General features: G+C 34.2%; 2 protein-coding genes across 2 annotated transcripts; both read right to left on the bottom strand.

Moving 5' to 3' along the window:
• Positions 1–3,630: 3,630 nt before the first annotated feature.
• Positions 3,631–6,705, bottom strand: LOC144834721 (uncharacterized). The gene has a single exon (XM_078689625.1). The coding sequence runs from the start codon at positions 6,703–6,705 to the stop codon at positions 3,631–3,633; it is 3,075 nt and encodes a 1,024-aa protein (XP_078545751.1).
• LOC144834728 (organic cation transporter protein-like) lies at positions 6,303–23,450 on the bottom strand. The gene is made up of 12 exons (XM_078689636.1): positions 23,223–23,450; positions 22,190–22,293; positions 19,927–20,065; positions 17,467–17,583; positions 17,253–17,356; positions 14,990–15,128; positions 12,530–12,646; positions 12,316–12,419; positions 10,053–10,191; positions 8,359–8,468; positions 7,501–7,710; positions 6,303–7,371 (listed from the first exon to the last, which is right to left on the bottom strand). Exons 1-12 carry the CDS (start codon positions 23,448–23,450, stop codon positions 7,305–7,307), a joined length of 1,578 nt encoding a protein of 525 aa, XP_078545762.1. The 3' UTR covers positions 6,303–7,304.
• Positions 23,451–27,352: the final 3,902 nt, after the last annotated feature.

Below are 27,352 nucleotides of genomic sequence, written 5' to 3' on the forward strand. Positions count from 1 at the left end.
TGTTGATTGGTTGTTAGTTGAAGGTTGGTTGTTGGTTGTAGGTTGGTTGTTGACCGTGTTGGTTGGTCGTTGCGTCCTCCTTGGGCAGTCTCTCTTCAGATGTCCAGGTTCACCACATATGAAACAGCAACGTACTGACCTTGGGTGTTGTTGCCATCTGTTGTCTGGAATTGGTGCTTGTTGAGGATGTAGTTGTGTAGTTACTTGAGGTGGTTGCCAACTGACTGGTTGCACAAACCGTTGGTGGAGCATGTTGATCTGTCTCTGTTGCATCTCAATCTGCACATTCTGTTTCTGTAAAAGATCTAATATTTTTGTCTCAGCAGACACGGTTCTTACTGCAGCTTCTGTTGGATTTCTTCCCACATCTCCCAGCCATGCTACAGCTCGGTCTCGTAGCTGAAAGAAAGACAGTCGTGGTGATTCAATATTTCGCCTCAGTTCCCTCTGTAAATTGTGGTCCGAGACAGCTTCTGCCAGGCGGCTCTTCAAAGATGCCTCTCTGCACGGTTTATACGCACCATCTAATATTACAATCGAGTCGTATAGGCTCACCAATTCAAGAGAAAGAGAAATTAGATCTTGCTGCGCACCTTGTTTATAAGTGAAGAATTTCTGCTGTAATTTCGGGAGATTATTTGCATCTCCAAATACCTTGAGGAGAATTTCTAGGGCTTGATTTGGGTTGTTTTCTACTTCCTTACCCCGCCCATTGATTTCTTTCTTGGCATAACCACCTAAGTTTTCTTTTATAAATGCAACGGCTGCTTTCGGCTTTAAGTTTCGCAGTTCAAGTTGTGCACGTACATCTGCTGCCCAGTCCTGGACATTAGGATCAGTTGACTTTGTTGGTTTTCCGTGGAATACTTCCAACCTTCTACCAGGGGAAATGTAAACAGCCTTCGACTCTGCACCAGTCTCCTGTCGCTTTATTTCTTCCCTAGCCTCATCTGCATCCAACTTTGCCGTCTCAGACTTCTCTTTTTCTGAGGCCAATGCAGCTTTGAGCGAGTCAATTTGGTCTTTGAGTTCCTGCAACTCCATTATATTTATGCGGGACAAAAATCGTTAGAATACAAGCATAAAAATATTGCATAAAAATTCCACATACATAAAAAAATGGTTGAAATTTGAACTATAAACACAACAAATATGCATGTAAGAACATTGAATCTAAGGTTGCAAATGTATAACCTCGGACGTCAGGGTCTTGATCGGTTTTCGTTGTTCAGTATACCTTGGTTGGTGACATGTAAACGTTCCGCCCGATGTTAGTAGCGATCACCGAGTGTTTGGTTCGTAATCTTCTTAGAGGTGTCAAACATCTTTCCAATCCACGTGTTAGTACAAGCTGGGGGTTTTTTTTTTTTTTTTGGGTTGGATACTATCCTGTTGTTCCTATCCTGCCGACTACGCCAAATGTAAAGTACAGGAAGAATAATAGCCAAAGAGACGATGTAATCTTCAATGACAAATTTATTCAGATCGAATAGGAACTAGTATCGCAATAAAACCACAAAACTTATAAAAACTAAACACCCCCAACTTGACAAGACAAGAAATGCCGGTATGCCAAGCTAGAAAATATAATATAAAAATACAAACTTATCATCGTTAGTCCTTGACTACATCATGTCATAATTAACTTTATAAGAAACCATTGGCTTGTAGTACAAAGCAACACAACATCAATGCCTGTGCATATGAACATACTATATAAACATCATTTTAGGATAAGAGGCTTGCTGCCTTGCCTTACTTAAATCACAAGATGTATACAAATGGCCAAATCCAAAAGCCAGTATTTAACTTAACTCATTCATTGTTATAATCATAATCATCATAAAAGGCATAATAATATAGCAATAAAATAATCAAATATATCAGTAGCATGACAAAGAAGTTCCATAGAGAATCATAATCATTATCAAAACATACCAATAACTATAAACATCATAAATCACAATATTACTATAATCATAATCATCAAAAGCATAATAAATACAATACAAAGTTTAGTTGGCAACGCACAACTATCAAATAAGGTAAAACAAATGACCACAAGTCTCACCTTAAATACACTTTGTAAAATGGCGTAACATACGCCTTCTTCACACGTTCCTTTATTCTGCCTATTGCAAACACAACACGGTATCCTTTAACACACAATACTCTGTAACTAGCGTGACCGTTGGCCTATAATTACATATAGTTACAATATATTAAATGCTTTACTCGTTACATTACACAATAACCATAATAATAATAACGTTTCAGATCCTTAGTGGACAATATATCATGTTATCAATACAGTACTATATTAATCAAGTATAATCATCAGACTCAGTAAGATGAGCTTATCGAATGCATGGTCTACTCGACGACACATGCAGGCATGGCTAGCACAGCCCGAAACACCACGTTTGCCTCTAGGCTTACGCTAACCAATCATCATAAAACAATACAATATAAAATTCACTAACTAGCATAGTTCTTTATACAGTTCATGGAATCGTTAATAAGATGTTAATAATAAAACAGAACATACCTTGCCTCTTATTTTATAGGCAATACAGATAAAACTTTAACATGGAGAAACACGAGGTGTTTGACCTTTTGACTTCTTGATTCGTTCTGACTGTACGCGCAGTAGTAATGCGCTAGTCCTAATTACAAATTACCTGCGGTGTAATCATCCGCACCATATTATACCTTGTTCTATCATATCGTCATAACTTAGATAATAACTACAGTACAAATACATTATTCATCATGTAAACATAAAACTCTATCATCAATGAAGTAAACATAGATTTCATAATAGAATTGATAATCATAAATAAGAACTACTTATTACTGCGAAGTACCACAGAACTGCACGCTGATATATACAATGTACTACGAGGAGACGGGTAAAACCCGTACCTTACATATATAAAAAAAAACAATGCTTATACTCCTGATTTTCGTGATCGTTACCCCACCCACAGTGCCCAGCAGACGCTAACCCCTCTGTTCATTCTGTAGAATAGATATCATGTTCGAATGACACAATTTAGTTTGTCGTTAAAGTTGTAATGTTACTTGTTTTATAAATAACACAGGTAGTAGTCGTGACTTGATTAGTGTTTCATTTATTACATCTCAACCATCTTGGTTCTCCTACATCAAGTGATGCCATGAGGCATTGCTCACTCAACTGTACACTAACTATAGAGGGCTCACTCTATACTTACAATATCATAGCCTTAACTATTATGCTATCATTACATCTCCCTTTTTTTTTAAATTAAAAAGTTAATTACTGTTCATCTAAATCTACTAACTAACAACACTCTATACAATATCTTTTCCTTTGTTCACAAAACAAAACTATTACATCTTTCTTCTCTTACATATATATCCTAACAATCTTTATTTACAAAACCTCAACAGGCAAAAGCTCTTTCCTAACATACATACAGTACATTACATATAATGCTGTTTATGTTGTGCTCAGAGGTAGACTATTCTGGCACACAATTTAGGGGTTATTCTGCCCTTAGTTCATAAATCTAGTTTTATCAATTGTTTTCTGTTGCGTTTAGGGTAGCGACGTGTTTCTTGTGTGGTGTTTGGTTCTATTATATGTTATGTCTGTGAATCCTGCGAACTTGTTACTTTAATGATATCTCTGCGATTGCGTCTATAATATTTTCCATCGCTTTCAACTGTGTATGATCGTGGACTTTCTTGTTTCTCAACGATTGTTGCTGGTTTCCACTGACAATCTTTTCGCACATAAATTCTATCTCCAACTTTAAGTGTCTTTAGCGGTTTTGTTCCTCTGTCGTAATAGTTCTTTTGTTTTGCTTTGTTTTGTTTTAATTGTCTCATGTTGTTTGTTACTTTTGGTTTCAGCAGTTTCGTAGACGTTGGTAAATGTGTTTTTGTTCTACGGCCCATTAGCATTTGTACTGGTGATGGTAATCCATCTCTAGGTGTATTGCGGTAACTTAATAGCGCTAAATATGGATCTTGTTTATCTTCTTTCGCTTTTTTGAGTATCATTTTTGCGGTTTGAACTGCTTTTTCGGCTCTTCCATTTGCTTGCGGATAAAATGGGGATGCTGTTGTATGTTTAAAATCATACGCTTTGCCAAAATTTTGAAATTCCATTGACGCAAATTGTGGTCCATTATCAGAAATTACTTCTTCTGGTATCCCATGTCTAGCAAATTGTTGCTTGCAAAATTTTATAACTGAGCTAGATTTCGTGCTTTTTAACATGTTTATTTCGAAATACCCTGAATAATAGTCTACGATTATTAGGTATTCCTCAGCTTCTAGTGTGAATAGGTCCATGCCCACTTTCTGCCATGGTCTTGATGGTATTTGATGGGCTACCATTGGTTCTTTTTGGTTTTTCATTCGGTGTTTTAGGCATATTTCACATTTTCCTACTGTGTCTGTCACTTGGGCATTTATTCCTGGCCAGAAGATTAAATCTCGTGCAAGTTTCTTTGTTTTTTCAATACCTTGGTGACTAGCATGCAATTTACTCAACATCAGTTTACGTTGTGTCGCTGGTATGATTAATCTGTTATTTTTGAATAGCATATCTCCTTCTACTAAGATTTCATCTCTATAATCCCAATATGGTTTAACGTCTGGTTCTAGGATAGCTTTGTTCTCTGGCCATCCATTTATTACTACGTCCTTTAATTTACTTAAAGCTGTATCCTTTACTGTTTCATTCTTTATTTCTACTAGTCTTTCTTTTGTCATTTGTAGGTTGTTAATCATGTAAAGCGGAATGCTAAACTGTTCTGTTTCTATATCTGGTAGATGATTTCTACTCAATGCATCTGCTATATACAACTCTTTGCCTCTCTTATAAACTAGTTCCAGCTTGTATTTCTGTAGCTTTAATAACATTTTCTGTAGTCTTGGTGGCGTTAGTGCTAGTGCTTTTTTCATTATCGATTCTAAGGGTTTATGGTCGCTTTCTACGATAAATTCTTTGCCATACAAATATTGATGGAAACGCTCACATCCAAAAACTACAGCTGCTAATTCTTTCTCTATCTGTGCATATCTTGTTTGAGGCTCTGTAAACGCTTTTGATGCAAACGCTATCGGATGTTCATCTTGCAATAATACTGCGCCTATACCTGTGCTTGATGCGTCAACACTTACTGTCACCGGTTTCTCTACATCATAATATTGTAAAACTGGCGCCTCTGTTACTAAGCGCTGCAACTGTCCAAAACTAATATCATGTTCTGCTTGCCATTGGGTAGGGTCATTTTGTTTCACTATTACCCCTTTACTTTCCATATTATTCAACTCCTGTAATACTTTCTTTCTTATTGGAATAGGTACTGATCTTGGCGGATGAATTACCGGTTTTGCATCTTCTTTTACATGCAACTTTTGTACACCCCCAATACAACCTAAACCTTTAAATACATCGTATTTAGATTTCAAATCATTGTAGTCACTATTAGTTTCTATTCTTTCTACTCTCTTCACCAAGTTTAGTCTTTCACAAGCCTGCAGTCCCAATACAGGATGAACTGCTTTATTCATGACTTGGAACTCTAATTCATAGTATTTATGTTTGTTTTCACAGAGTAGTGTTACTTTACCAACTGGTCTTATCTTTTCACCAGAATATGTTATAAGCCTTGCATTTGTTTTATTTACTGGAATCTTTAATTCTTGTACTATACTTTCTGTTATCACATTACACTGAGCTCCAGTATCAATTTTCAACTTTACTACCTTATGTTTGCTATCACGGTTATAGATCTTTAAATTTACAGACCATTCTTTGGTGTTATCTTTATTCTCTAATGTATCCATTAGGAACTCTTCATCACTATTTGTACTATCACTATCTATTTCTTCTATTACTTCTATTTTATTTTTCTTAAACCTATATGGCTTTCTTTTATCTTTACTCCTACATTTTATAGCAAAATGATTATTTCTTCCACATGCTTTACATTGTTTGCCATATGCTGGACAATTCTTATACTCATGAGTTTTACCACATTGCCTACAATTGTATGAACTACTGGCAGCACTACTACTAGCTTTTTTGTACTTATATTCTGTTTTAAGCTTATTTATTTCACTCTCTTCTATCACTTCACTGTTGCCCGTTTTTGATGCATCTTTCATTACACATCTTTGTTTGCGGCTAATCTCTGCAGCTTGGCATATTTCTACTGCTTTCTGTAGCGTTAAATCATTTTCACGAAGTAACCTTTCTCTTACAGTATCACTTCGAGTTCCTACTACTATTCTGTCCTTTATTAAGCTATCATGTAAATTATCAAATTCACACGTTCTTGCTTTACTTCTTAAATCAGTTATGAATTGATCAAACCCTTCACCTTCCTTTTGTATTCTTGTATTGAACTTATGCCTTTCATACGTTATGTTCCTTTGGGGCTCAAAATGTGCTTTAAATTTCTGAAGAATTACCTCTACATCTTCAGCATCTTCGTCAGCTGTAAATACAAATGTGTTGAATATGTCTAGCGCCTCCTCGCCTATTACATGCAATAGTGTACTACACTTTACCTTTGCTGGCTTCCTATCTAGGCCACTAGCTGTAATGTACAACCCAAAACGTTGACTCCATTTTCTCCATTCTTCTGCCATATTATTACTGACACTTACTTTCAAAGATTCTGGAGGTTTTAATCCATTCATTCTGACACCATGTAATGTTACTTGTTTTATAAATAACACAGGTAGTAGTCGTGACTTGATTAGTGTTTCATTTATTACATCTCAACCATCTTGGTTCTCCTACATCAAGTGATGCCATGAGGCATTGCTCACTCAACTGTACACTAACTATAGAGGGCTCACTCTATACTTACAATATCATAGCCTTAACTATTATGCTATCATTACAAAAGTAAGACTGAAAGATGAACAAACTTTCGTTTCGGAAAAGACTTCGAGATGTAAATTTGAAATATTTATTATTATTATATTTTTCTGGCGAGTCTTAAATTAAAATGTCATTAGTACCATTATTATATTAAAAAAAATTATATTACATAACATAATGTAAACCTAGTAGGGTTATTTTTTAATTAGCTACAACATGTTATTACAACGTGTTAATGTTGACATATTCCCTTCTATACATAACATGTTTAGACCACATTGCTTAGTTTCACGGCGAATTAAATATCTAGATACAACCCAAACCCAAACGAATTTAATTAAACCTGGCATGAGAACCAAAACAAACCGATTTAATCACTATTCCAATAACAAATTTATAATTTTGTTTATTCTTAAGTATTGGCTGCTGCTTGCATCTGAAGACTTTCAAACTCTTTATTCCCTCTTATGTTGTTTTTCCTGCAATAATAAAACAAGAAAACGGCGTGTCATCGGTAATAGACTAAAAGATGCGGAGAAAAATGTTTAAACGTAAAAGTAATAAACCTAGCGTCGCTAGTGGGAACCACGCTTAAGTACTGTTCTTACCTCGTAATCATTTCAGCTTCTTCTATAGTCTGCGGAAGTGGCACATTTAGAGTTTCAGGCAGAAGTAGTGCCACCAGTCCAGAAGTCACTGACGTAAAACTGAACGCCACCAGCGGCAGAGGTGCCCATACTTTTTCGAGGAAAAGAATCTGAGGGGCAAGCATCCCAGCCACTCGTGAAAAGAGGGAGCATATTCCTAAACCGGTGCTCCTGTAAACACATATACAATTACGTTATAGTCAATATGTGACATGTATTGACACAAGTTACAATGGCAGCAAAAGAAGCGGGTGCTTGTTATTTTGGATTTTACAGACCATTTACACAGACCAGACAACATTCAGGAACATATTAATATTATTTTACGAACTTATCATATAGTATTACTGTAAAGTAAATGTATTTAACTTGCCTAATATTCGTTGGAAAAAGTTCAACAGTATATATATAAACAATTGCAAATGCAGATGTAATAAAAAACTTGCCAATCATTGCTAAAGATGTCCTGAAAGCCACGAGTGTTACCGCTGAAAGTGTACAAACATAATTATTATTACTCTAAATAAATGGCTTTATAAAAGCAACACGTTGCTCATTAATAATTGAAAATTCGAATCGACCCGATTGAAAAATACATTGTTAAAATTACTTTAGTAATAATTGTAGCATATCAAAACAGAAGGTCGAATTCTGATTGTCAGTATATAGTACCGTATGCTCGATTATAATCCAACACACTAATTTAAGCTAAATTGGGACACTATTTGGAATTCATTGTTGATTCAATTCAGTATTATTGAACCCCACCCCAAACTTTCGTACCCAGGCAATCATGGACTAGTACAAAGTACACAGTACCATAAGACGCAACCACCAACCACCATATTTGGGAAGGTTGTGACTGTCCATTTGAGGTTCACACGACATGAGATTTTCAAATGTACAGCTTCCATTAAAGATGTATTGTCCTCCAAAAACATGAAAAATAATAAATAATAAAATCAGACTTTAAATAGTTCATTTTGCAGTTTCAATAAAGTTATTCACTTCTGTAAAAAAAAATCAAAATAAAAAATTATTTCACTTATAAAAATACAAAAAAAAACGTTTAATTTTAACCAAAAACCATTACCTGACAGACAATTTAAGAATTTTTTGCTTTAAATCACATTTTTTCAGGTAAATATGTTTTGCTCAAAGTGAATAACTATTACACTAAAATGGCATATTCAACAAAAAATGTGAAAACAATTTTTTTTTTAGGGGGACAATATATCTTTAAGCACAACGTTCTACAAACAATGGCAAACTGAGTTTCCAAACAAAAGTTTGAATTTTTTTTTTTACATCGAGCGCGCTCTGGTGTTACGTGACAGACTTGAAAAGTTTCAATAGAGCATGCGCATCGATGTGGACCAAATCTAGACTTACGAATCCATATATTGATGAAACAAGCAACACCACCAGCAACAAGGGTACCTGCTAGTGAACATCGTCTGCCCAGCTTCTGAATAAAGAACCAAGTAAACAGGTAGGCCAACAACTCGGTAACACCACCCAAGAAAGTTCCAATGTATACGTCGACGTTTAGACCCTCAACACCATACGTCAAACCATAGTAGGCAAGGTTAACGGCAAACCTATTTTAAACATTCGTTTAAGCAAAATTTAGTTTTAGTTGGAATTTATCAAAAACATATCTTTGATATGGCTGTAATGACATGGCATTATACTTTTTACCTTTTTTACTTTTTCGGTCACAGAGTTTTAGAGCGGAATAAATGAAAATAGTTTTATTACACAAATAAACAAGAAATGTGTCGTACCAACTGTATGTGATGTAAACAGTTTTCCTTCTCATCTGTGGATATCGAAGTATAATCAACGGACTAGTCTTGGTACTTTCACTTGAATCCTATAATAAATATTCATGCGTTTTACGTCACATTTTGTTTTATTAACTTTCTTTTATTCAATTAAAGATGTATTGTCCCCCAAAACATGAAAAATAAAATCAGACTTAGAATAGATTATTTTGTAGTTTTAATTACGTTAGAAACGTTTTCGTAAAAAAAAACCGGAGAAAATTAATGTTTTCACTCATAAAATGACAAAATAAATGGCTAAATTCAACCAAAAACCCATTGGCTGGCAGCCAATTTGATTAATGTTTGCTTTAAATTACAGTTTTTTAGGTAAATACATTTTTTGATCACATTTTTTGGTTTAAGTGGATAACTCTTAGGTATTAATGTCACCTAATAGTTATCCACTTACACCAAAAATGGCATATTCAACAACAAAATGTTAAGAATTATTTTTCAGGGGGAGGGGGGAGGGGCAATACATCTTTAAAAACCTATAAAATCAACCAAAACGAGGAACCAGTCAGACATATCAATTTTGCATGGTTGTGAGATCAGGCGTCGACCCTTTCCCTAAAACTGTTATGAATAAATACAAAATATTTTCTCTTTTTCTATTGACAATAATGTCACTTAACTATTACTATACAATGACATTTTGGCAGCAAAATAAATATTTCAACTTACACATCCAACTTCTAAATTGTCCAATATGTCATCCGGTAAATCTCCAACTTTATTTCTTTTTGCAATTTTTTGAATAACAAGTTTTGCTTCTTCAGTTCTCCCTTTGGCAAGAAGCCAGCGAGGTGACTCTGGAATAAAACTGTAAAAAATGATCAAATTAAGTTAGAAATGAATTACTAGATTACCAGCCACCGAATTACATAAAAATATTATAATACCAACTTTGCTTGACCATAATTATTTTTTAAATATTTATAGAAAATTGTTACCATATGCGAATTAATTCACAGAGCTAATATTCACATAATGCTCCCGAAACAAAGTCTTAAGTTTTTCGGAGTGGAGTTCTTTTTTTGATTGTCATAAGAAAACAAGGCCATATACATGGCTGCATACATGGCTGCAGTCGCGTGCTCAAATTTGAGTTAGTGTTTACCGACCGACATAGTGAGCTGTAGAGCAGAGTAAAATACTATAGTGGATGCTGAAATTTGCTTTAAAGGAGAAGGTGTTAGATGAAAAAGGAACTCTTATAGATTATCGGAAGAGGTGGCAATAGGAGAAACCCAAGGGCTGGAAAGAGAAAGCCCTACATGAAGATTCCTATCGATATTATAAATTTTATTTAATTGTGATTCATGCTTGTGAAGATATGATTACAAACGTGATTTCGTTAAATCGTGCGTAGATCGCGTAATTTTTTATTGCGCACCGTGAACAAATAACCACACCGATTCCTGGCCATAAGGAATATACTGTAAAAAATTGACTTAGCTAGATGAAACTGATATCAAGGCAAGGCCATATACAAGTTAGTGTTTACCGACCGACCGACCAACCGACCGACTTAGTGAGCTGTAGAGTCGAGTTGCACGCGACTAAAAAATTGACACTTTACACGATTTGAACACTATGACCCTACTGTACGATCAATATACAAGGCTACAAGTCCACTTTTACAATAGCTAATTATATTTCCTGTGTACATTCATTTAAGGAACATGTAATATAGCAATTCACAAATTACTCTTTATATGCTTTCCGTTTTTAATTTATAAAAGTACACTTACAAGTAAAGCAACAGCAGAGGGGAAAGGGAAATGCTGAAAGTCATGAGAAGCTTGTCCCATGATCTAATGAAATAAGCAATCGGAGCTAACATCATTATGCCAAAGCACCAATAGATAGTCACAATGGTAGACATCATGGCTCGTCTTGATGGAGCAACTAATTCCGTAACTGAAAATAATAACAGATAAAAAGCAATATTTAAATTCAAATTGTCTGTATGGTATTACATTATCGGGACAGTCTACGAAATATATTGGCAATGTTCGTTGTATGCCCGTGACGAAAATTATATTATGTTTGAAACTTTAACATTTAACATTAAAATATGATTATATTATTTACCAATTTAGCTTGAAAGGTCGCGACATTTACAGCGTGTTGTTTTACCAGGCATGATACTGAAGCAGGGAGACAAACCTAGGCCCCATGCATATTGCCCTTGCATGCACACAATGCATTAACATGATGTCAATCGAAAGCTCCTTCATTTATATGTCGTTTTATTTTTTTTTCTGTCTCAAGTCTCAATTTTGCGTGATTGTTTAGTACACTGTGCAGTATTATACCTATCATCAGCTCTGAATATACCATTTTAATTGTATTTGTTAAGTTGGTCAATGGTTTAAAATATGAATTTTAATGATCTTTAATAAAATATTATCCTACCGTATGTGAAGACTGAACAATATAACCCAGTATTACATATTCCGGTCAGGAAGCGGAAACTCGCATACATCACATATGATTTCGACAGACTGCATAACATCGAGAATGATAAAGCCAATGCAAAGCCTAAAAACACTACTTTTCTTCTTCCTAGACTAACAATTGAAATTTATAAAATGTGAGTAGTGTAACAAAATGCAGCAGAGTAGAGAACGGTACTTATAAGTTTGAACTACACTCAAACATGGATTAAGGAATAGACTCAAAATCGCATATAATTAGAAGACTCGCTGAAAATCGCGAAAACCATTATTTAAACAAGAGCAATCAGAGAGTTGCAACATCCACCAGGAGTAACAAGTATCAAGAATCGTGATAAACATTAGTCTTGTATAGTTACGGCCTAATATTAGTAAAATAATAAAAAGTGGTCCAGAATTGTTATCCTGGTCCGGATTGCCTCCAAAATTTAATGGCATGATACTATTATGAAGGCACCGAATTCTTTCATTTATTTAAAACTTACAAATCACAAAGAAGTCCGAATAGAATAGAACCAACAAATGAGCCTGCTAGGTACAAGGATGACGCCAAGGAAACCAAATAACTGTCTTCACACACCAGGTCAAACTACCAAAATGCAATGCATGTTATATAAATATTTATTGTTAAATTAAATACTTATAAGGCATTGTTGTGATGTATTGGAACAACTCCTGAAATATAGGTCAGTCACTGACGTAAAACTGAACGCCACCAGCGGCAGAGGTGCCCATACTTTTTCGAGGAAAAGAATCTGAGGGGCAAGCATCCCAGCCACTCGTGAAAAGAGGGAGCATATTCCTAAACCGGTGCTCCTGTAAACACATATACAATTACGTTATAGTCAATATGTGACATGTATTGACACAAGTTACAATGGCAGCAAAAGAAGCGGGTGCTTGTTATTTTGGATTTTACAGACCATTTACACAGACCAGACAACATTCAGGAACATATTAATATTATTTTACGAACTTATCATATAGTATTACTGTAAAGTAAATGTATTTAACTTGCCTAATATTCGTTGGAAAAAGTTCAACAGTATATATATAAACAATTGCAAATGCAGATGTAATAAAAAACTTGCCAATCATTGCTAAAGATGTCCTGAAAGCCACGAGTGTTACCGCTGAAAGTGTACAAACATAATTATTATTACTCTAAATAAATGGCTTTATAAAAGCAACACGTTGCTCATTAATAATTGAAAATTCGAATCGACCCGATTGAAAAATACATTGTTAAAATTACTTTAGTAATAATTGTAGCATATCAAAACAGAAGGTCGAATTCTGATTGTCAGTATATAGTACCGTATGCTCGATTATAATCCAACACACTAATTTAAGCTAAATTGGGACACTATTTGGAATTCATTGTTGATTCAATTCAGTATTATTGAACCCCACCCCAAACTTTCGTACCCAGGCAATCATGGACTAGTACAAAGTACACAGTACCATAAGACGCAACCACCAACCACCATATTTGGGAAGGTTGTGACTGTCCATTTGAGGTTCACACGACATGAGATTTTCAAATGTACAGCTTCCATTAAAGATGTATTGTCCTCCAAAAACATGAAAAATAATAAATAATAAAATCAGACTTTAAATAGTTCATTTTGCAGTTTCAATAAAGTTATTCACTTCTGTAAAAAAAAAATCAAAATAAAAAATTATTTCACTTATAAAAATACAAAAAAAAACGTTTAATTTTAACCAAAAACCATTACCTGACAGACAATTTAAGAATTTTTTGCTTTAAATCACATTTTTTCAGGTAAATATGTTTTGCTCAAAGTGAATAACTATTACACTAAAATGGCATATTCAACAAAAAATGTGAAAACAATTTTTTTTTTAGGGGGACAATATATCTTTAAGCACAACGTTCTACAAACAATGGCAAACTGAGTTTCCAAACAAAAGTTTGAATTTTTTTTTTTACATCGAGCGCGCTCTGGTGTTACGTGACAGACTTGAAAAGTTTCAATAGAGCATGCGCATCGATGTGGACCAAATCTAGACTTACGAATCCATATATTGATGAAACAAGCAACACCACCAGCAACAAGGGTACCTGCTAGTGAACATCGTCTGCCCAGCTTCTGAATAAAGAACCAAGTAAACAGGTAGGCCAACAACTCGGTAACACCACCCAAGAAAGTTCCAATGTATACGTCGACGTTTAGACCCTCAACACCATACGTCAAACCATAGTAGGCAAGGTTAACGGCAAACCTATTTTAAACATTCGTTTAAGCAAAATTTAGTTTTAGTTGGAATTTATCAAAAACATATCTTTGATATGGCTGTAATGACATGGCATTATACTTTTTACCTTTTTTACTTTTTCGGTCACAGAGTTTTAGAGCGGAATAAATGAAAATAGTTTTATTACACAAATAAACAAGAAATGTGTCGTACCAACTGTATGTGATGTAAACAGTTTTCCTTCTCATCTGTGGATATCGAAGTATAATCAACGGACTAGTCTTGGTACTTTCACTTGAATCCTATAATAAATATTCATGCGTTTTACGTCACATTTTGTTTTATTAACTTTCTTTTATTCAATTAAAGATGTATTGTCCCCCAAAACATGAAAAATAAAATCAGACTTAGAATAGATTATTTTGTAGTTTTAATTACGTTAGAAACGTTTTCGTAAAAAAAAACCGGAGAAAATTAATGTTTTCACTCATAAAATGACAAAATAAATGGCTAAATTCAACCAAAAACCCATTGGCTGGCAGCCAATTTGATTAATGTTTGCTTTAAATTACAGTTTTTTAGGTAAATACATTTTTTGATCACATTTTTTGGTTTAAGTGGATAACTCTTAGGTATTAATGTCACCTAATAGTTATCCACTTACACCAAAAATGGCATATTCAACAACAAAATGTTAAGAATTATTTTTCAGGGGGAGGGGGGAGGGGCAATACATCTTTAAAAACCTATAAAATCAACCAAAACGAGGAACCAGTCAGACATATCAATTTTGCATGGTTGTGAGATCAGGCGTCGACCCTTTCCCTAAAACTGTTATGAATAAATACAAAATATTTTCTCTTTTTCTATTGACAATAATGTCACTTAACTATTACTATACAATGACATTTTGGCAGCAAAATAAATATTTCAACTTACACATCCAACTTCTAAATTGTCCAATATGTCATCCGGTAAATCTCCAACTTTATTTCTTTTTGCAATTTTTTGAATAACAAGTTTTGCTTCTTCAGTTCTCCCTTTGGCAAGAAGCCAGCGAGGTGACTCTGGAATAAAACTGTAAAAAATGATCAAATTAAGTTAGAAATGAATTACTAGATTACCAGCCACCGAATTACATAAAAATATTATAATACCAACTTTGCTTGACCATAATTATTTTTTAAATATTTATAGAAAATTGTTACCATATGCGAATTAATTCACAGAGCTAATATTCACATAATGCTCCCGAAACAAAGTCTTAAGTTTTTCGGAGTGGAGTTCTTTTTTTGATTGTCATAAGAAAACAAGGCCATATACATGGCTGCATACATGGCTGCAGTCGCGTGCTCAAATTTGAGTTAGTGTTTACCGACCGACATAGTGAGCTGTAGAGCAGAGTAAAATACTATAGTGGATGCTGAAATTTGCTTTAAAGGAGAAGGTGTTAGATGAAAAAGGAACTCTTATAGATTATCGGAAGAGGTGGCAATAGGAGAAACCCAAGGGCTGGAAAGAGAAAGCCCTACATGAAGATTCCTATCGATATTATAAATTTTATTTAATTGTGATTCATGCTTGTGAAGATATGATTACAAACGTGATTTCGTTAAATCGTGCGTAGATCGCGTAATTTTTTATTGCGCACCGTGAACAAATAACCACACCGATTCCTGGCCATAAGGAATATACTGTAAAAAATTGACTTAGCTAGATGAAACTGATATCAAGGCAAGGCCATATACAAGTTAGTGTTTACCGACCGACCGACCAACCGACCGACTTAGTGAGCTGTAGAGTCGAGTTGCACGCGACTAAAAAATTGACACTTTACACGATTTGAACACTATGACCCTACTGTACGATCAATATACAAGGCTACAAGTCCACTTTTACAATAGCTAATTATATTTCCTGTGTACATTCATTTAAGGAACATGTAATATAGCAATTCACAAATTACTCTTTATATGCTTTCCGTTTTTAATTTATAAAAGTACACTTACAAGTAAAGCAACAGCAGAGGGGAAAGGGAAATGCTGAAAGTCATGAGAAGCTTGTCCCATGATCTAATGAAATAAGCAATCGGAGCTAACATCATTATGCCAAAGCACCAATAGATAGTCACAATGGTAGACATCATGGCTCGTCTTGATGGAGCAACTAATTCCGTAACTGAAAATAATAACAGATAAAAAGCAATATTTAAATTCAAATTGTCTGTATGGTATTACATTATCGGGACAGTCTACGAAATATATTGGCAATGTTCGTTGTATGCCCGTGACGAAAATTATATTATGTTTGAAACTTTAACATTTAACATTAAAATATGATTATATTATTTACCAATTTAGCTTGAAAGGTCGCGACATTTACAGCGTGTTGTTTTACCAGGCATGATACTGAAGCAGGGAGACAAACCTAGGCCCCATGCATATTGCCCTTGCATGCACACAATGCATTAACATGATGTCAATCGAAAGCTCCTTCATTTATATGTCGTTTTATTTTTTTTTCTGTCTCAAGTCTCAATTTTGCGTGATTGTTTAGTACACTGTGCAGTATTATACCTATCATCAGCTCTGAATATACCATTTTAATTGTATTTGTTAAGTTGGTCAATGGTTTAAAATATGAATTTTAATGATCTTTAATAAAATATTATCCTACCGTATGTGAAGACTGAACAATATAACCCAGTATTACATATTCCGGTCAGGAAGCGGAAACTCGCATACATCACATATGATTTCGACAGACTGCATAACATCGAGAATGATAAAGCCAATGCAAAGCCTAAAAACACTACTTTTCTTCTTCCTAGACTAACAATTGAAATTTATAAAATGTGAGTAGTGTAACAAAATGCAGCAGAGTAGAGAACGGTACTTATAAGTTTGAACTACACTCAAACATGGATTAAGGAATAGACTCAAAATCGCATATAATTAGAAGACTCGCTGAAAATCGCGAAAACCATTATTTAAACAAGAGCAATCAGAGAGTTGCAACATCCACCAGGAGTAACAAGTATCAAGAATCGTGATAAACATTAGTCTTGTATAGTTACGGCCTAATATTAGTAAAATAATAAAAAGTGGTCCAGAATTGTTATCCTGGTCCGGATTGCCTCCAAAATTTAATGGCATGATACTATTATGAAGGCACCGAATTCTTTCATTTATTTAAAACTTACAAATCACAAAGAAGTCCGAATAGAATAGAACCAACAAATGAGCCTGCTAGGTACAAGGATGACGCCAAGGAAACCAAATAACTGTCTTCACACACCAGGTCAAACTACCAAAATGCAATGCATGTTATATAAATATTTATTGTTAAATTAAATACTTATAAGGCATTGTTGTGATGTATTGGAACAACTCCTGAAATATAGGTCAGTCACTGACGTAAAACTGAACGCCACCAGCGGCAGAGGTGCCCATACTTTTTCGAGGAAAAGAATCTGAGGGGCAAGCATCCCAGCCACTCGTGAAAAGAGGGAGCATATTCCTAAACCGGTGCTCCTGTAAACACATATACAATTACGTTATAGTCAATATGTGACATGTATTGACACAAGTTACAATGGCAGCAAAAGAAGCGGGTGCTTGTTATTTTGGATTTTACAGACCATTTACACAGACCAGACAACATTCAGGAACATATTAATATTATTTTACGAACTTATCATATAGTATTACTGTAAAGTAAATGTATTTAACTTGCCTAATATTCGTTGGAAAAAGTTCAACAGTATATATATAAACAATTGCAAATGCAGATGTAATAAAAAACTTGCCAATCATTGCTAAAGATGTCCTGAAAGCCACGAGTGTTACCGCTGAAAGTGTACAAACATAATTATTATTACTCTAAATAAATGGCTTTATAAAAGCAACACGTTGCTCATTAATAATTGAAAATTCGAATCGACCCGATTGAAAAATACATTGTTAAAATTACTTTAGTAATAATTGTAGCATATCAAAACAGAAGGTCGAATTCTGATTGTCAGTATATAGTACCGTATGCTCGATTATAATCCAACACACTAATTTAAGCTAAATTGGGACACTATTTGGAATTCATTGTTGATTCAATTCAGTATTATTGAACCCCACCCCAAACTTTCGTACCCAGGCAATCATGGACTAGTACAAAGTACACAGTACCATAAGACGCAACCACCAACCACCATATTTGGGAAGGTTGTGACTGTCCATTTGAGGTTCACACGACATGAGATTTTCAAATGTACAGCTTCCATTAAAGATGTATTGTCCTCCAAAAACATGAAAAATAATAAATAATAAAATCAGACTTTAAATAGTTCATTTTGCAGTTTCAATAAAGTTATTCACTTCTGTAAAAAAAAAATCAAAATAAAAAATTATTTCACTTATAAAAATACAAAAAAAAACGTTTAATTTTAACCAAAAACCATTACCTGACAGACAATTTAAGAATTTTTTGCTTTAAATCACATTTTTTCAGGTAAATATGTTTTGCTCAAAGTGAATAACTATTACACTAAAATGGCATATTCAACAAAAAATGTGAAAACAATTTTTTTTTTAGGGGGACAATATATCTTTAAGCACAACGTTCTACAAACAATGGCAAACTGAGTTTCCAAACAAAAGTTTGAATTTTTTTTTTTACATCGAGCGCGCTCTGGTGTTACGTGACAGACTTGAAAAGTTTCAATAGAGCATGCGCATCGATGTGGACCAAATCTAGACTTACGAATCCATATATTGATGAAACAAGCAACACCACCAGCAACAAGGGTACCTGCTAGTGAACATCGTCTGCCCAGCTTCTGAATAAAGAACCAAGTAAACAGGTAGGCCAACAACTCGGTAACACCACCCAAGAAAGTTCCAATGTATACGTCGACGTTTAGACCCTCAACACCATACGTCAAACCATAGTAGGCAAGGTTAACGGCAAACCTATTTTAAACATTCGTTTAAGCAAAATTTAGTTTTAGTTGGAATTTATCAAAAACATATCTTTGATATGGCTGTAATGACATGGCATTATACTTTTTACCTTTTTTACTTTTTCGGTCACAGAGTTTTAGAGCGGAATAAATGAAAATAGTTTTATTACACAAATAAACAAGAAATGTGTCGTACCAACTGTATGTGATGTAAACAGTTTTCCTTCTCATCTGTGGATATCGAAGTATAATCAACGGACTAGTCTTGGTACTTTCACTTGAATCCTATAATAAATATTCATGCGTTTTACGTCACATTTTGTTTTATTAACTTTCTTTTATTCAATTAAAGATGTATTGTCCCCCAAAACATGAAAAATAAAATCAGACTTAGAATAGATTATTTTGTAGTTTTAATTACGTTAGAAACGTTTTCGTAAAAAAAAACCGGAGAAAATTAATGTTTTCACTCATAAAATGACAAAATAAATGGCTAAATTCAACCAAAAACCCATTGGCTGGCAGCCAATTTGATTAATGTTTGCTTTAAATTACAGTTTTTTAGGTAAATACATTTTTTGATCACATTTTTTGGTTTAAGTGGATAACTCTTAGGTATTAATGTCACCTAATAGTTATCCACTTACACCAAAAATGGCATATTCAACAACAAAATGTTAAGAATTATTTTTCAGGGGGAGGGGGGAGGGGCAATACATCTTTAAAAACCTATAAAATCAACCAAAACGAGGAACCAGTCAGACATATCAATTTTGCATGGTTGTGAGATCAGGCGTCGACCCTTTCCCTAAAACTGTTATGAATAAATACAAAATATTTTCTCTTTTTCTATTGACAATAATGTCACTTAACTATTACTATACAATGACATTTTGGCAGCAAAATAAATATTTCAACTTACACATCCAACTTCTAAATTGTCCAATATGTCATCCGGTAAATCTCCAACTTTATTTCTTTTTGCAATTTTTTGAATAACAAGTTTTGCTTCTTCAGTTCTCCCTTTGGCAAGAAGCCAGCGAGGTGACTCTGGAATAAAACTGTAAAAAATGATCAAATTAAGTTAGAAATGAATTACTAGATTACCAGCCACCGAATTACATAAAAATATTATAATACCAACTTTGCTTGACCATAATTATTTTTTAAATATTTATAGAAAATTGTTACCATATGCGAATTAATTCACAGAGCTAATATTCACATAATGCTCCCGAAACAAAGTCTTAAGTTTTTCGGAGTGGAGTTCTTTTTTTGATTGTCATAAGAAAACAAGGCCATATACATGGCTGCATACATGGCTGCAGTCGCGTGCTCAAATTTGAGTTAGTGTTTACCGACCGACATAGTGAGCTGTAGAGCAGAGTAAAATACTATAGTGGATGCTGAAATTTGCTTTAAAGGAGAAGGTGTTAGATGAAAAAGGAACTCTTATAGATTATCGGAAGAGGTGGCAATAGGAGAAACCCAAGGGCTGGAAAGAGAAAGCCCTACATGAAGATTCCTATCGATATTATAAATTTTATTTAATTGTGATTCATGCTTGTGAAGATATGATTACAAACGTGATTTCGTTAAATCGTGCGTAGATCGCGTAATTTTTTATTGCGCACCGTGAACAAATAACCACACCGATTCCTGGCCATAAGGAATATACTGTAAAAAATTGACTTAGCTAGATGAAACTGATATCAAGGCAAGGCCATATACAAGTTAGTGTTTACCGACCGACCGACCAACCGACCGACTTAGTGAGCTGTAGAGTCGAGTTGCACGCGACTAAAAAATTGACACTTTACACGATTTGAACCCTATGACCCTACTGTACGATCAATATACAAGGCTACAAGTCCACTTTTACAATAGCTAATTATATTTCCTGTGTACATTCATTTAAGGAACATGTAATATAGCAATTCACAAATTACTCTTTATATGCTTTCCGTTTTTAATTTATAAAAGTACACTTACAAGTAAAGCAACAGCAGAGGGGAAAGGGAAATGCTGAAAGTCATGAGAAGCTTGTCCCATGATCTAATGAAATAAGCAATCGGAGCTAACATCATTATGCCAAAGCACCAATAGATAGTCACAATGGTAGACATCATGGCTCGTCTTGATGGAGCAACTAATTCCGTAACTGAAAATAATAACAGATAAAAAGCAATATTTAAATTCAAATTGTCTGTATGGTATTACATTATCGGGACAGTCTACGAAATATATTGGCAATGTTCGTTGTATGCCCGTGACGAAAATTATATTATGTTTGAAACTTTAACATTTAACATTAAAATATGATTATATTATTTACCAATTTAGCTTGAAAGGTCGCGACATTTACAGCGTGTTGTTTTACCAGGCATGATACTGAAGCAGGGAGACAAACCTAGGCCCCATGCATATTGCCCTTGCATGCACACAATGCATTAACATGATGTCAATCGAAAGCTCCTTCATTTATATGTCGTTTTATTTTTTTTTCTGTCTCAAGTCTCAATTTTGCGTGATTGTTTAGTACACTGTGCAGTATTATACCTATCATCAGCTCTGAATATACCATTTTAATTGTATTTGTTAAGTTGGTCAATGGTTTAAAATATGAATTTTAATGATCTTTAATAAAATATTATCCTACCGTATGTGAAGACTGAACAATATAACCCAGTATTACATATTCCGGTCAGGAAGCGGAAACTCGCATACATCACATATGATTTCGACAGACTGCATAACATCGAGAATGATAAAGCCAATGCAAAGCCTAAAAACACTACTTTTCTTCTTCCTAGACTAACAATTGAAATTTATAAAATGTGAGTAGTGTAACAAAATGCAGCAGAGTAGAGAACGGTACTTATAAGTTTGAACTACACTCAAACATGGATTAAGGAATAGACTCAAAATCGCATATAATTAGAAGACTCGCTGAAAATCGCGAAAACCATTATTTAAACAAGAGCAATCAGAGAGTTGCAACATCCACCAGGAGTAACAAGTATCAAGAATCGTGATAAACATTAGTCTTGTATAGTTACGGCCTAATATTAGTAAAATAATAAAAAGTGGTCCAGAATTGTTATCCTGGTCCGGATTGCCTCCAAAATTTAATGGCATGATACTATTATGAAGGCACCGAATTCTTTCATTTATTTAAAACTTACAAATCACAAAGAAGTCCGAATAGAATAGAACCAACAAATGAGCCTGCTAGGTACAAGGATGACGCCAAGGAAACCAAATAACTGTCTTCACACACCAGGTCAAACTACCAAAATGCAATGCATGTTATATAAATATTTATTGTTAAATTAAATACTTATAAGGCATTGTTGTGATGTATTGGAACAACTCCTGAAATATAGGTAACAATGATTTTAGAAAGATTGAAAATGTTCATCTGGTTTGAAGATACGATATTTTAAAAATCTATTTTGACAAACCAAAATTAGTTACTGACCTGACTGACAGTTTCAGTGCTCCTTTCGAACTGTCAGTCAGTAACTAATTTTGGTTTGTCTAAATAGATTTTTAAAATAATGATTTTAGATGTTGTATATTATAACATAATGTGTGCTGAAAAGGCCGGTAAGTATATAGGCCTACTGTTGTGCTCGCTCATATAGCAAGGAAGAGTTAATTACACTCTTCCCTGCTCATACAATGATACAATGATATAATTGATTGTAACCTATCCTAGCCTATAACTAAATCAGTTTTAATAGATGTTCATTTAAGGTTTTTTTACAAAGTAATCACCACGAGCTAAACTTTATTGTTCATATACACAATGACAGTTTTGAATACAAGGTACTCCAACGCAACCGTTTCTAAAATCTAAAACTAATCTCTATTTCTACACAATAGAGCATGCATTATGGGAGACACAGTGACTTCAACCAGTCTTTATGCCAATGGTTTATATTGTAATAACTTATCAGTTTGTATATTTAATACATACGCCATATATGAGCTAGTATGTTATTTCTATAGTTTGTTTTTCGACCAGCATAATGATAATACAATAACATACAAGCCAACTTAGTGTGCAAAAAAACAATGTTGACATTCATTTATATCTACAATTCAACATTATATCTATTTAATGTATTTATGGTGTTATTTATCTATAAACCATAATCCTCCTTTCTTGAGTTTTGTCCTACCTCTTGACGAACACAAAATAAACAATCTTACCTCAGACACAATAGTGGAATCATACCGTGATCGATCGTAAGTCCATCCATGTTCACAATCAATCAGTTCAGTCGTATCATTTGCATACATTTTACATTGTGCTTCATTGATTAATAGTGTCCCCTCATCATCTGGTGGAAGTCTCATGCTATCGCCTGTATTCCAGCAGTCACCGAGATAAAGCTCGCTACAATTAGCTTCATATGGAGGCTTGCAATGGTGATCCATAGTCCCACTGAGAAACACGGTTGATATATTAGTAAACGAATTAAAAAATATAAGACAGCATATTGACAATGTCACCAGTTTGTGATAGAGACCATATTCACCAATGTATTTAAAGACGTTATCAAACTTCATAGTGTTATTAGATTGGTACTTATTCAACAACCAAACCTGACGCTACTGATCCCTGGATAGGATTTGTTCTATTGTGTGTAGGCTACAGTTGTTACAAACATAACACACGACTATATAGAATACCATTAAATGCATCACCGCGCAATTCCTCGTTCAAGTTTAACTGTTAAATATTTATGGTGAACTGACGTGCCTAAACGTAGCTCTCCCGGCTCCTATTGTTAGGTAACAAACCAATCAGATTACTACACTCAAGCCGTCCACCTGCCCATTAATTATTACAATTACACTGCTGATGGCTGGTGGTAGTAAGAAAAAACCGACTCCTAAAGATTCCGGAGAAAACGTAGCTGACTCCGGCGGATCTGGAAAAAGCTGAAACCATTTAGGCCTACTGACAAAACAGAAATTAAAGAACTGATCGATTTAGAGCTTACGAAATGCTTAGCACCTGACTCTACATTTATGAAGAACATTGCTGCAGCTGTATCAAATTCCGTGCAAGAACTAATTGGTAAGCTCACTGATGGAGTGGAGTTGTGGCTTGGGGAGTGGAGTTGTGGCTTGCGGAGTGGAGTTGGGTTCAAGTCCTGTCATATGTCAGGATTTTTTCTCATGACCATTTGCAACTCCACTCCCAAAGACTTAATAAGTCTTTGTTTATGTAGAGCATCTTATGTATATGTTTGTCTTGTGAATGGGATTTCCACCTTTGAGAAGGATAGTGAATGAATTCTCTTGTGGTTATCCTTGGCAATTTGCCTAAAATGAAAATTTAAAAAAAGAGATTAGAGATTCTTTACACTGTGATATTAACAAGACTAACGATAAGATAGCAAGCCTTGAAGAAAAAATCATGATTTTAGAAAACAATATTGATGAAGCTGAACAATATTCCAGGCGTAATTGCCTAATTCTTCACGGCCTTTTTTTTTCGAATCAAGCAACGAGTGCACGGATACTAAGATTATCAATCTGCTTCAAGAAAAGCTTAATGTCAGCGTTGGAATTGCCGACATAGATAGAACTCATAGACTAGGACAAAAGTAAGGGTTCAGACGCTAACAAACCTAGACGTGTTATTATTAAATTCTCAAACTACAGCAAAAGAAGAGAAGTATTTAATGCAAAGAAGCAATTTAATCTCATACATGAGCATCTGACCCTGAAACACTCGGAGCTATTACGAGTCATAAAAACCAAAATATGCGAAGTACATTAAATCATAGATTTCCATGATTAAACCTACATGGACACTTGACGGCAAGATTTTTATTCTTACCAACGGCATAAAAAAACTTACCACCAATAATCAACTATATCTATCTCGGAACCTAAACGATTTAAAAGCTTGAACTATAAATTAATAACAATGATTAACATTCTATAACTAACAGTGTGAGCTGGTTGACCTTTAAATAAGGCGATACAAGTTGGAAACTTTATTTTGTTTTTACAATACAAGTCTTTTCTTATTCACCTTTTTTTTGTTATGCCTTACAGAAATGTACTTGATTATTTAGACCCAAACATAGATATGCAAGTAATCATGTCAAGTTTTTCTTACATTATAAATGATATGTTCTTTATATGACAAACCCATAGATAAGCAAAATATAGCTAAGTGTGATGTTTGTAATAATTCTGTGCATGCTCACTGTCTTCCCGGATATACTGACTGGATTTGCATATCATGTATCAACTGTTTATTTTCTTTCAATAAACTCTCAGATGATGATTTTCGATGTACAAAACCCCAATATCTCCCCTTTATATTTTGATATTACTCGGCTTAACTCAACAAATACTAGCCTAATAGATTCTGTTCTTTTGGTGTTTTAGGTAAATTAAAATATATTCTTCCATACAATATTTTATTTTTGCTTTACAACACTCTATTTTACCATATTTATCCTACTGTAATATTGCTTGGGCTTCAATTTCTAACAACATTTTGCAGACTAATCCTTGGAATAGTCCATCAACATCCAAAATTCACTGTCTCTTTAAGCTTCAAAAGAAGGCTCTAAGTTGCACTGGAGAACCCACAAGATCCCATACAAAGCAATTATTCCATCAGCTAAACACTTTAAACATATTCGATATTAACAAACTGCAAACGCTTGTATTTATGTTTCGTGTTATTAATAACCAACTCTCTTCTCATTTTAAAGGAAATTTAAAGTAATAAATTATAGTTTATACACAGCACAAGTACTTTCTTTTAACTATAGGATGTGGTATATAAATGGGGGTAGATTTCAGAGTAATAGAAGTGTTAGGATGAATGGTATATTGTTTCTACAGGTGTAAAACGTGAATGTTAGTCAAGGGAGACACTTTATCAAAGTTCCAACCACAGTAATTGACAATGTATTTCTATAGACCAACGGGTATATCTAATAGTGGAACCACAAAAATGTAGGATAGGCTAATTTCTAATTGGCAACCAATGGGAATTCAGAGTGTTTTTAGTTGTTTACTAAGGTGCATACTAGCACACTTCATTGTTAAATTAGCCGTTCGATAGTTGTACAAACTTTTTAATCTTCCCACCCAACCATCCCCCAGTATCATCCAACACCTAACTCAACACAGGCGCTACTCATATGTTACTCATGTTATTCGCTCATTTGGCTGGTATAATTCTGGGCAATTATTTTTCCCCCAAATTCCACAATTTACCTAACGGATGTCACTTACATCCTCACCGATATACTTAATAACAACCATTTAATTTACTGGCTCCTGTGAACACACACTGGACCTTTAATACAGCGATGTCAGAGGCCAAAATGTAGTTTATTATTAAGCTTTAGTAGTATTTAGCATTGCTTGTACAGTATCAGTAGAAATAAATATTATGTATTGTTAAATATATGTATACTCGGAATAAACTTGGAAAGCTTAACTTTTTACTGTGTGTAAACTCGTTGTTTACAATGGTTAGTCAGCTTCATTCTTATAACACCAGGTCATCTACCCGGAAACATTTTATTTATGAAAAGTACACTACAGCTCTCAGGAAAAATTCTTTCATTTTTAACGGACCATTTTTATGGAATAATTTAACTTTAAACATTAAATTATCACCGACCTTACTTTCTTTTTAAAAAAAAAACAAAATATTAATCCATCAATATTCTTTAGATAGTTAATAAGTTTGCTCCTATAGAATTTATATCCTACGTTTCCTTCTATTGATACTCAACCAAATCTGTTTGGCTCTTTTGTTCTTTTTTTTTAGAAAGCAATTGTACGTTACCATGTACAATGTGATGTATTTTGGAATGCTCAGCCTTAAAGCCCTGTTTGGCTTATTAGAGTTTCCACACATAAACAGATAATTAGCCAGATTTTTTATTTTTCTTTGTCTTGTCTTTGTCTTATCTTTTACTTATTTTATGTGAAACAATAAAATGAATGAATGAAAAAATGATAGCATAAGAGAGGAGCTTGGTGTATCAAATGATTGGTTGCTGCAGTGTGTTAAAAAGCAGAAATTGTGTTATTTTGGTCCGATTAAGCGGCAAGATAGAATGGAGAAGACAGTGTTGGAGGCTTATATTCCAGGGAAAAGAAGAAGACGAAGACCAGGATTCAAATGGAAAGACTATAACATATGTGTTTGACTCTATGGAGCAAGCAAGTAGGATGACAGAAGACAGGAGATGGTTTCAGAGTAGTGTTAAAGAAGCTTTCTTTTTTCGCGTGTGAAAATCTCCTCTTGAGGATGAAGTCTTTCTCATGATTGTTGTCCGTAGTTAAAA

Source organism: Antedon bifida, chromosome 1, assembly GCF_963402885.1.
Source record: "Antedon bifida chromosome 1, ecAntBifi1.1, whole genome shotgun sequence".
In the NCBI taxonomy this organism is placed as follows: domain Eukaryota; kingdom Metazoa; phylum Echinodermata; class Crinoidea; order Comatulida; family Antedonidae; genus Antedon; species Antedon bifida.

What these genes read in the sequence shown, in the direction of transcription:
- LOC144834721 (XM_078689625.1), bottom strand. Translation starts at nt 6,705, where the DNA reads ATGAATGGATTAAAACCTCCAGAATCTTTGAAAGTAAGTGTCAGTAAT.
- LOC144834728 (XM_078689636.1), bottom strand. Translation starts at nt 23,450, where the DNA reads ATGGATCACCATTGCAAGCCTCCATATGAAGCTAATTGTAGCGAGCTT. An exon ending in ATTCCACTATTGTGTCTGAG is followed by an intron (nt 22,294 to 23,222) that starts GTAAGATTGTTT and finishes GCATTTTGGTAG; the next exon opens with TTTGACCTGGTGTGTGAAGA. An exon ending in ACAATTTAGAAGTTGGATGT is followed by an intron (nt 12,647 to 14,989) that starts GTAAGTTGAAAT and finishes ATGTGTTTACAG; the next exon opens with GAGCACCGGTTTAGGAATAT.